The sequence below is a fragment of the Rhincodon typus genome, chromosome 32 (genome assembly GCF_021869965.1).
Source record: "Rhincodon typus isolate 14 chromosome 32, sRhiTyp1.1, whole genome shotgun sequence".
Taxonomy (NCBI): domain Eukaryota; kingdom Metazoa; phylum Chordata; class Chondrichthyes; order Orectolobiformes; family Rhincodontidae; genus Rhincodon; species Rhincodon typus.
In genome coordinates, this window is record NC_063363.1 from 6,445,694 (window position 1) to 6,457,708 (window position 12,015).

The 12,015-nt window shown below is 41.7% G+C and overlaps 1 protein-coding gene across 6 annotated transcripts in view; it reads left to right on the forward strand.

The window, feature by feature from the left end:
• Positions 1–12,015, forward strand: part of usp28 (ubiquitin specific peptidase 28) — an 87,814-nt gene that overhangs the window by 46,092 nt on the left and 29,707 nt on the right. For all 6 annotated transcript variants that reach the window (XM_048615419.1, XM_048615420.1, XM_048615425.1 and 3 more), the window contains 3 exons: positions 792–940; positions 2,348–2,475; positions 4,591–4,686. In XM_048615419.1, the coding sequence (XP_048471376.1) occupies positions 792–940; positions 2,348–2,475; positions 4,591–4,686 (373 nt within the window). The remainder of the gene's footprint in view (positions 1–791; positions 941–2,347; positions 2,476–4,590; positions 4,687–12,015) is intronic.

A 12,015-nucleotide genomic window follows, 5' to 3' on the forward strand; every position in this document is an offset into this window, starting at 1 on the left:
ATAAATTGCACAGAATTAGGAGGATGGGTTGTCAACTTGATCTGTGACTGCTGGGAGACTGTTAACGCACATTGTGGGCTGATGATACATTCGTTGTACCTGTGTTGATTCCCTGTTCCTAACTGCCCTGATTGCCACCTTGAATTCAACTGAGTGACTTTCTAGAACCTTTCAGATGGTAATTAGCTACCACATTGCAGTGGTCTGGAGTCACCTGTAGGCCAGATTGTGTAAGGATGACAGATTTCCTTCTCCAAAGGACATTAGTGAACCTGCTTTTTTTGTGACAATTGAATAGTTTTATTATATCATCACTATTCACAGTAGCTTTTTATTCAATTATTATATTAATATTATCAGTTTAAATTCCCCAACTTCAATGGTATTTGAACTTGGATCTCTGAATCATTAATCTCATAAAATGCCCACTTTGCCGTCATACTTTCAATGCTACAAGATTCAAATCAATCAGACAACACAAATGTTGCCAACAAGTACTCTGTTTTATTTACTTTGCTTTTAGCACTAGTTTCATATGAATGAAGGGGACCCGAAATGTTAATTCTGCTTTGTCTCCACAGATGCTGCAGGTCCTGCTGAGTTTTTGCAGCAATTTCTTCTTTTTGATCTTTAGCATCTGCAGTTCTTTTGTCTTTTGTTTCGTGTTCCACTGTGGTCCTGATAAAACGTGAATTGATTTTTTTCTTGATGTTATATTGAGTTGTGCTGTTGTAAAAAGATGCATCATATAAAACAAGTTGAGCATTTGGTATTCTCTGTCACTTTTGCAGGCAAAATGTTCTCTAACATTGAAACGTTCGGACAGTATCCTCTGCAGGTTAATGGTTTTGATGACCTCCACCAGTGTTTGGAAGGGGCCGTGGTGGTCGGGGAGATAGAGACACTGCACTCGGATCAGTCGTTCGCATCTGGTCAAGAGGTGAGTCATCTTCTGTCCTTGAAGAGGGAATGCAAAATGGCCAGCAGCTCATGTATATATTCATCTACATTTTTTTCTGGTTTCATATCTGTACCTCCACTTTGACTTCACTGAGAGAAAAAGGTGCTAATTACCTTAGGTGACTTCTTATTTGAGGGAGTTTTTATCGAGTCCACACTAAGCCTTTGAAGACCATCCCACAGTCTACTGTACCTCTCCCTGTGGCCCTGTGTTTGCTATGGCTAACCTGCCTAGCCTACTCATCCCTGCACATTATGGGCAATTTAGCACGGCCAATCCACCCAACCTGCACATCTTTGGACTGTGGGAGGAAACCGGAGCATCCGGAGGAAACCCATGCGGACACGGGGAGAACGTGCAAACTCCACACAGACAGTTGCCTGAGACTGGAATCAATCCTGGGTCCCAGGCTCCACTGTTGCTGCCAGGCAGGCAGTTCTGTAACCGCAGGCAGTTCTGTAACCACAAACAGCAGTGCAATACATACCAATTATTGGCCTAGAAATTCAGGCTCTTATCCCTAAAAGTGGGATTGGGGAGGAGGAGGAGTCAAAGGCCTGTTAAAATCAATCTCTGCTCATCCCTGTTTCTTCATTGCAGTTGATTCAAAATCCTGCCTAACAGCATTGTGGATATGCCTACATTTAAAAGACCGCAGACGTGCAGTTAAAACAACCTTCTCAAGGTCAACTAATAATAGAACTACACCCCAAGAACAAATATTAGGCCCCATGGCTGAAATCCAAGATGACACAATTTCGGCATGACGACTGAGGTGTTGCCATATTCCGGGTCATGCCTTTGAGGAGCCAGAGAGTAAATATTTGATGGAAGTTTCTTTTATTTTTATTTACTCATTCACAGGATGAGGCTGTCGCTGGCTGGACCAGCATTTATTGCCCATCCCTAATTGCCCAGAGGGCAGTTAAGAGTCAACCACATTGCTGTGGGTCTGGAGTCACATGTAGGCCAGACCAGGTAAGGATGACAGTTTCCTTCCTTAAAGGATGCTAGTGAACCAGCTGGGTTTTTCCTGATGATCAACAATAGATTCTTGGTTCATCATTAGACTCTTAAATCCAGACTTTTTTTTTAGCCCATAGTGTCCAGGGATGAGTAGGCGAGGTAGGTTACCCATGGCAAATGCAGGGTTACAGGGATAGGGTATGGGAGTGGGTGGGAGAACTTTGGAGGCTTGGTGTGGACTCGATGGGCCAAATGGCCTGCTTCCACACTGTAGGGATTCTATGAGATGCAATCAAGAGACTTATCAATTATAAGTTTTTTATAACTTCTGGATTAATCTGTGTTTTGCTTTAAGTACTTTCTGTCTCAGTTAGCAATAAGCTCCTCCAATATGTTTAATTCTACCCATTTCTTTTCCAGAATTGGTTTACAAAACTACCTCCTGTATTAACTTTTGAACTGTCTAGATTTGAGTTTAATCAGTCTTTGGGTAGACCTGAAAAAATTCACAAGAAACTGGAATTTCCTCACATCATTTACATGGACAGGTGAGGTGGAGTGGTGAGCGATGGGAAATATATTGTTGTAGAGAATTGGTGAAATTTTAAACCAATTCCCGATAACTTGCAAATTTATTGTGAGTACTTTGCATAGGGTCAATTGTCTGATGAGATTGGTAGATATACAGGTATAATACAGGTATACTATAGAGATATAAAGAAACAAAGATTTGAATTGATGTAGCATACTTCATAACTTCAGAATGTGCCACAACTAAATGAATGGTCACTAAAATAATTCTTTTAGACGTGTGGTCATGTTTGGAATGTAGGAAACTTTGGAAAAGATAGAATGGTTGTTCAGTGCTGTTAGAAGATCTCATTGCAATCTTTGGGGTTGGCTAGCACAGATGATCTGGAATAAGCTGAACATTGGTAAGACTTAACCATGGCCTCGGTCACTGTAGTGAGCCTCACCTCTTGCAGTTCACTTTGTTTGATCAACGTGCAATGCATTAATGGAATTAAAGTTCCAATTCAGGATTTGATGGCCATAGGAAGTGCATTCACAAAGTGGCAAAATTGATTTTCAACTTCTACCCTTCGAATAAAGTCTGTGGAAGGCAGTGAGAGTGGGAGAGGCCAACCATGTAGAGTCATGGCCTTCAAGCTACAGCCTCTGGCAATAGGCCACTGACCTGTTCTAGGAAAATCTAGTTCTCGAAATCAATGTCAGTACATGTTTTATCTGCCTTGTGTGAAACTAGGCACAGGAAGGAAAAGAAGGAGGGAGATCCACATTTGCTTCTCAATTTTACATTTGTTCTTGGGCTTTAATTGGTTCTACTAAACTCAACCTTCTCACCTGCTCAAAAATGAGCAGATCCAGGATCGAATGCTGTTACTTGTACCATTGGAGGCAGAGGTGAGCTATTGATAACATTGAAGGTGCATGTAGATTCAAAGTGAGGATGGGAGTCTGAATCCAATGAACAGATTTTAAATTACGTTAACTATTCTCACATCAGGTCTGAGCCAGAAGGTCCTGATTTTGAGTCTCACATCAGAGACTAGAGCATGTAATCCAGGCTGATGCTCTGGATCCATACTGTAGTTCAGATGTTGCATTAAATTGAGGTCCTACCTGCACACTCTGGTAGACATAAAAGATATTGTGGGACTGTTTACATGAGAACTGGGATATTTTCCCAATTATCTGGGTAATATTTTCCCTCAAACAGCATCAGTTAAAAGGTTTATTTGGTCATAGCTGTTGTGGTTTTGTGTTTACTCCCATAAATATAACTCATCTCACAGCAGCACTGATAAATGGGTATAGACTCTGTTTATTTGAAGATGTTGTAAAGGCTTGCTCAGCAGGCTGACTTGTTAGAGAAGCTCATCCAATAAATGTTGCAGGCAAGCACAGCTACACTCGTCTGTATCGCATATCACAAGCGAGGCTGACAATGGTTATTAGTCATATTTTATTTTATTTTACTCGTTCATTGGATATGGCCATTTATTTGAGCATTTATTACCCACCCCTAATTGCCCAGAGGGCAGTTAAGACTCAACCACATTCCTGTGGGTCTGGAGTTGCATGTAAGCAAGACCAGATAAAGATAACAATTTATTTTCCTAAAGGACATTAATGAGCCAGATGGATTTTTTTCTGACAATTGACAATGATTTCATGGTCTTCGTTACACTCTTGATTTCTGTTGAGATCAGTGTCCATCATCTGCCATGGCGGGATTTATACCTGTGTCCCCAGATCATTATCTGGGTCTCTGGATTAATAGTCTAGTGATAATTCTCCTAGGCCATTGTCTCCACTATCATTCTATATGCTGGTTACTTGCTCATTAGCATGTTCCCTCTTAAAATTATATCATAACAATTACCTCCTTGAGGTAGTGGAATCTTGCTGTGTGCCTTGGCTACTATGTTTCATTACGTTACAAAAGTGGCCTTCATTAGTAATTAATTTTGGGGCATCCTTAAATTGTGAAAAGTCAGCAATGCATGCATGCTACAAGTCAATAGAAGAAATGTCATGTACCGATAATGGCTACTCTGAAGCTTGTGAAGAGTAAGCCATTTGACTTTGAAAATCTGGTGTTAGCTGTGTACTGAGGGCTTTCTGCTATGTGTTCACAGGTATCTATACAAGAACAAGGAGCTCACACGGAGTAGGAGGGAGGAAGTGAAGAGGCTGAAGGAACAGTCAACTGTCCTACAGCAGCGATTGGAGAGGTACAGACTTCTCTTTGCTGTTCAGTCAGAGAGGCATGCAGTTGGGGTCACCACGCAGACTCAACATTCCACCATTTTCGAGACTGGGTTGAGAAAACTTTCTGACTTACAGCAGTAATGGTTGGAATTGAAATGATTTAGTATCATCAGAGCATGATTACATAAGAGTCAAAGAGATACAACATCAGAAAAATTTCACTTAGCCCCTCTTGCCTGTTGTGACTTTTTGGTGGAGCTAGCAAAATAATTCTGTTCTCTGGTCTTTATCATTTCATTTCCCTTCAAATATTTGCCTAATTCTATTTTTGAATGTTACTACTGAATCTGGTTCATTTGGCCTTTTGAGCTGTGCATTCTGTATCATAATGAGCTGCTGCTTCTTAAAAAAGTTTGTTTCCTCATTTCACTTCCGATTCTTTCAATTCAGTTTGAATATATTTTCTCTGATTACATTCGCTTGTGAAATTATCTCCTATTTGTTTTTACAAAGCCCTTCGTGATTTTGAGCACCACTATCAAACCTCCTCTTAGTTTTCTCCAAGGAGAACAGTCCAACAACCCTGGATTTTCAAGTGTGTCCATATGCCTGAAGTCTTTTCTTCCCTGGTTCCATTTTAATAAATCTCCACCAGTGCCTCTCAAAAGCCATGCCCTTCCCTGTTCTGGTTGACTGGTCAATTAATTTGCATTAAGCTTCTATGTGCTGTTCCTTTCACTTGGTTGTCTGAGACTCCACTACTTTGCAATAGCATGACCACTGGTTTGATGGGAATGTGTTGTCTAGAGTGTTAATGTTAGCTTGGTAGAGGACATACAAGAACATGAGAAAGCTATTTAGCATCTCGAGTATGCGCCTCTCTTCTGTTTGACTGTTAAGTTACCACTTTGGCTATTTTCTTGTCTTCACTCCATATTGCTTAATACTGTTGACGAGCAATAATCTATCAGTCTCTCCAGTGACTTCGACTTGTTCGAGTCTGTTACCTCCCCTCCCCCATCCCTCACCATAAGTTTCAATTTATTTTGCAAATTTGGACAAAAAAAAGCACAAATTGTTAGATAATGATAACTGTTGCAGAAATTTACCAAGGATCCTTAGACAGCATCTTCCAAACTCATGACTACTTCCATCTAGAAGGACAAAGGCAGCAGATACATATGAACACCACCACCTCCAAGCCACTCATCATCCTGACTTGGACATATATTGCTGTTCTTTCAGTGCTGCTGTGTCAAAATCCTAGAACTCCCTCCATAACAGCACTGTGGTCTATCTACATTAAATGGACTGTAGTAGTGCAAGAAGGCAGCTCAGCACCATCTTCTCAAGCGCAACTAATCCTAGGATCCCTTCAGTGTGGAAACAGGCTATTCAGCACATCAAGTCCACACCAACCCTCTGAAGACCATCCCACCTAGACCCACTCTTCTACCCTGTCACTGTAACGGTGCATTTCCCATGGCTAATCTGCCTAACCTGCACATCTTTGGACTGTGGGAGGAAACCGGAGCACCCGGAGAAAACCCACGTAAATGTGAGGGGAATGTACAAACTCCGCACAGACAGTCGTCTGAAGCTGGAATCAAGCCGGGGTCCCTGGCACTGTGAGACAGCAGTGTTAACTACTGAGCCACCGTACCACCCCTTGTAATGATGGGCCGTTAATGCTGGCTCAGCCACTGATGTCCAGACCTCATGAATGAATTAAAAAAAAATACACAACCAGCCCATTCAGATTTGAAAGGAGAAATAGACAGGCTTTTTGCTTAGGTTTGTAGACTAGTTGTATTTGATCAGACAGTGGTTGGGGTGTAGAATAGAGGTGTCCACAGTAGTCAAGGTTAAAGCTGATCAAGCAGAAGTTATAGCAATAGATGCTTTCAGTTGATGCTCTTCTGGTACTAATTTAATGGCAGTGTTGGGTGTGGGTGTCCTTTCCTCTGCAGTGAAAAAAAACTAAAAACCTAAAGAAAAGCCCACATTTCTCACATCATTTGCTGCAAGCTGTTGCTTTTTACTAATTAGTCAGGCACTTTATAAGTTGTGAAGCAGTTGTTCTATGCCTTGTGCAACATAAAACTCCTACCAGCCGGGGTAGTTTCATAAACTATTCATCCACCTGTTCAGTGATTGCTTTATAAACTCCCCAATCCAGTTTAATTTTTTTTGGTAATGAAGTACCCTCAACCCCAGCCCAGTGATTTTACAAACCCCTCTTCCTGCCAAGTGATTTCACAATGACAGACTGAGAATGACCAATACAATGGCAGCAACCTTGCTTTTCATCTTGTCCTCTCCCCTTGCTCTCACTCTCCTCACCTTAGACCTTGCACTAAGCCAGCACTGGACTGTTTGAATGTACTCCACCACAGGCAATCTAAGGCCAGGCAGCAGTGCCTGGTCTCCTGTTGTCTTGGACCCCCCTCACCACTGGACCAAGACCTTGCACTGCTAAGCCCGTGTGGTAGCCATTGGGCAACTGTTCCCCGACATTAAAAGAACTCTCTCACAGGCACCTTCCACACCCTCAAGATGAAGTTTGGGACCTGGAATGTCAGGACCCTTAGGACAGTCCCGTCTGTGACAGACCGGCACGCTGCTCCACCGTGGTGGCTTGGGAACTCGGGCGCTATGATTTCCTGCAACCACCACCTGGCCCAAGTGGAACAGAGTCTGTGGTAGCTGCATCAGTCTGTACCGCTACCTACGGACTCGCCCTGAGAGTGGAAGAGAGTCATCCTCGTCTGCAAGGAACTGCTGATAATGATGATGCAACCTGGAGAAGAGAGATGAGGAGCAGCAAGTCCTAACAAGTGAAAAGGATCATGAATTATTTGGACTGGAACCGACGAACTGCCTTCGCTGTTTTCCCCTTCATTCATAACACCAACTTTGTTTTTTTCCCCCCCCTAGCTCTCTGAACCTCTGTCTAGGTGGCGTTTATAAGGGGTTGTATTAAGTCAGAGATTCTTCTGATGACAGTACATAATTGTTTACCTATAGTTAACTATTTATTTGTAATAAATTGTAAGTCTTGCTAAGTACAAAAACCTGGTCTGCGATTTCTACCAACCGGGTCTAAAAAGTGAAGTAATTAGATGAATATCATGTACTTTAATAAAATCCTTAACTTTTGTGACAACTCCAGGAACAGCAGGGCCAGATTCCTAGCATGCTATCCCAGTGAATGTAACAATAGTCTTGCAAATCTTTCTTTTCTATCATACGTCTAATTATCTTATTACTCTCAATTCTCCACCTCTGTCAGATATATCCATTTCAATACCTCTCTGAATGTCATTGTTAAATCTATTTCCAACATCCTTTAAAATGGTGTATTCATGATCGGTTACAACTCACTGCATTTTTAAAAACGAATCTTCCCTGATTGTTTTGCCAAATAATGGCCTACTTGCTTGTGCAAACAATATTTCCTTACCTGCTCTGTCACAACCTTTTGAACATCTCTATTAGTAAAACTCTTAATATTCTTTTTCTAAAGAGACCAATTCTAGCTTCTCAGTCCTTTGCACACAAATGAAGCCCTCATCTCTATTAATCTTCTTCCTATACTCTCTAATGCCTCGACATCCTGTAGTTAACTGTATTAAAAAGTTGAAAAATCCAGTGTGAATTCGGTACTTATCATTTTAAAGAAAAATCAGTTTGCTCCATCTTCCTTGCCAATGTCTTGGTAATAAATTGATAATAAAGGTTTTGATAAGATGGACATTGGAAAAATCATTGCGCTTGAATCAATTCAAAACTAGGTGTCATAAACTTTTAACTCAGTCAGTAATAAATCCATTCAGGAATTCAAGATGCAGCTCTTTGAGGGAGAGAGTGATTAGAATGTGCAAATTGCTCCCACATGGAGTAGTTGAGTCGTGTAAATACAGTTAATTGGAAGCTGCCTCGTGGCATAGTAGATAGCATTTCTGTCTTTGAGCCAGAATTATCAGATCAGCCATGATCTCATTGAACGGTGAGGCAAATGTGATGGGCTGAATGGCCTTCTGCTTCTACACCTTATGGTCTTATGATTGTAATGTGGCTCATCTAGCAACCTGCAAAATTTTTCCAGTAAGTCTGATGGCAGATGCCAAAAGTGGGAGAGATTCCTAGTCAGCTGTGCATGGTGGAGAATAGCACTCCTCAAGCTATTAATCAAGATAATTAATCCAGAAACTCAACTTGAGGACCCAGGTTCAAATCCTGCCACGGCAGATGGAGAATTTGAATTCGATAAAGAATCTGGAATTAAGAATGATAAGAACATAAGAACCAGGAGCAGGAGTAGGCCATCTGGCCCCTCGAGCCTGCCCTGCCATTTAATAAGATCATGGCTGATCTCCACTTACCCGCCCACTCACCATAACCCTTAATTCCTTTACTGTTCAAAAATTTATCTGGCATTGCCTTAAAAACATTCAGCGAGGTAGCTTCAACCGCTTCACTGGGCAGGGAATTCCACAGATTCACAACCCTTTGGGTGAAGAGGTTCCTCCTGACCTCAGTCCTACATCTGCTTCCCTTTATTTTGAGGCAATGCCCTTTAGTCCTAGTTTCACCTGCTAGCGGAAACAACCTCCCTGCCTCCACCTTATCTATTCCCTTCATAATCTTATATGTTTCTATAAGATCTCCCCTCATTCTTCTGAATTCCAATGAGTATAATCCCAGTCTACTCAGTCTCTCCTCATAATCCAACCCTCTCAAATCTGGAATCAACCGAGTGAATCTCCTCTGCACCCCCCTCCAGTGCTAGTATATCTCTTCTCAAGTAAGGAGACCAAAACTGCACACAGTACTCCAGGTGTGGCCTCACCAGGACCCTATACAGCTGCAGCATAGCCTCCCTGTTTTTAAACTCCATCCCTCTAGCAATGGCGGACAAAATTCCATTTGCCTTTTTAATTACCTGCTGCACCTGCAATCCTACTTTTAGCGATTCATGCACAAGGACACCCAAGTCTCTCTGCACAGCAGCGTGCTGCAATTTTTCACCATTTAAAACATAGTCCATTTTGCTGTTATTCCTACTAAAATGGATGACCTCACACTTATCAACATTGTACTCCATCTGCCAGACCTTTGCCCACTCACTTAGACTATCTATATCCCTCTGCAGACTTTCAGTGTCTTCTGCACACTTTGCTCTACCACTCATCTTAGTGTCATCTGCAAATTTTGACATACCACACTTAGTTCCCAACTCCAAATCATCTATGTAAATTGTAAACAATTGCGATCCCAACACTGATCCCTGAGGCACACCACTAGCCACTGACCGCCAACCAGAAAAACACCCATTTACCCCTACTCTTTGCTTTCTACTGGTCAACCAATCCTCCATCCATGCCAATACATTACCTGTAATACCGTGCAACTTTATCTTATGTAGCAGCCTTTGGTGTGGCACCTTGTCAAATGCCTTCTGGAAATCCAGATGCACCACATCCACAGGTTCCCCATTGTCCACCATGCAAGTAATGTCCTCAAAGAATTCCACCAAATTAGTTAAACATGACCTACCCTACATGAACCCATGCTGGGTATTCCCAATGGGACAGTTTATATCCAGATGTCTTACTATTTCTTCCTTAATGATAGATTCAAGCATTTTCCCCACTACTGAAGTTAAGCTAACTGGCCTATAGTTACCTGCTTTTTGTCTACTTCCTTTTTCAAACAGTGGCGTCACATTGGCTGTTTTCCAATCTGCGGGAACCACCCTAGAGTCCAGTGAATATTGGTAAATAATTATTAGTGCATTTGCTATTTCCCCCATGACCTCTTTTAGTACCCTGGGATGCATTTCATCAGGGCCAGGAGACTTGTCTACCTTTAGCCCCATTAGCTTGCCCAGCACTGCCTCCTTAGTGATGATGATAGTTTCTAGGTCCTCACCTGCTATAACCTTCTTGCCATTAGTTTTTGGCATGTTATTTGTGTCTTCCATGGTGAAGACCGACACAAAATAACTGTTTAATGTCTCGGCTATTTCCTCATTCCCAATTATTCAGTTCTCATCCTCTAAAGGACCAATGTTTACCTTCGCCACTCTTTTACGATTTACATATTTATAGAAACTTTTGCTGCCTTTTTTTATATTCTGAGCTAGTTTACTCTCATAATCTATCTTACTTTTCTTTATAACTTTTTTTGTGGCTTTCTGTTGGCCTTTAAAGATTTCCCAGTTCACTAGTTTCCCACTACTCTTTGCTTTTTTGTATGTGTTTTTTTTTCAATCTGATACTTTCCTTTATTTCCTTAGACATCCATGGCTGGCTCTCTCTTTTCCTACAGTTCTTCCTTATCACTGGAATATACTTCTGCTGAGCACTGTGAAACGTCGTTTTGAAAGTCCTCCACTGTTCCTCAATTGACCCACCATAAAGTTTTTGCTCCCATTCTACCTTAGCTAACTCCTCCCTCATTCCTTCATAGTCTCCTTTGTTTAAGCACAGGACATTGGTACTGGATTTAACCTTCTCACGCTCCAGCTGTATTTTAAATTCGACCATACTGTGATCGCTCCTTCCGAGAAGATCCCTAACTGTGAGATCATTAATTATTCCTGTCTCATTACACAGGACTAGATCTGGGATAGCTTGCTTCCTCATAGGCTCCATTAGATATTGTTCAAGGAAATTATCGCGGATGTATTCTATGAGCCCCTCCTCAAGGCTGCCATGACCGACCTGGTTTGACCAATCGATATGTAGGTTTAAATCCCTCATGATAATTGCTGTACCATTTTTACATGCATTAGCTATTTCTGTGTTTATTGCCCGCCCCACAACGATGTCATTATTCGGTGGCCTATACACCACACCTATCAGTGACTTCTCCCTGCTATTCCTAATTTCCACCCAAATGGATTCAACGTTTTGTTCAGTAGAACCTATATCATCTCTCACTACCGCCCTGATATCATCCTTAAAAATCAGAGCAACACCACCTCCCTTACCTTCCTGTCTGTCCTTCCGAACAGTTTGATACCCCTGGATATTTAACTCCCAGTCATGACCATCCTGTAACCATGTCTCTGTAATGGCCACTAAATCATACCCATTTGCCATGATTTGCACCGTCAACTCATCCCACCTTGTTTTGAATGCTCCGAGCATTCAGATAAAGTGCCCTTATGCCAGTTTTTGCACCTTCTTTTTGGGTCCTATTACCTCCATTACTAACAGCTCTTGAGTTCTCCTTCCCTTTAACTTTTTTCCTAATTTTCAATGGAGTTGAAGCTTCCTCATCACCTGCTAACCTGCTGCTTTGCCTTACATTAATTGTTATTGTTCCTCTATGTTCACTTCTCC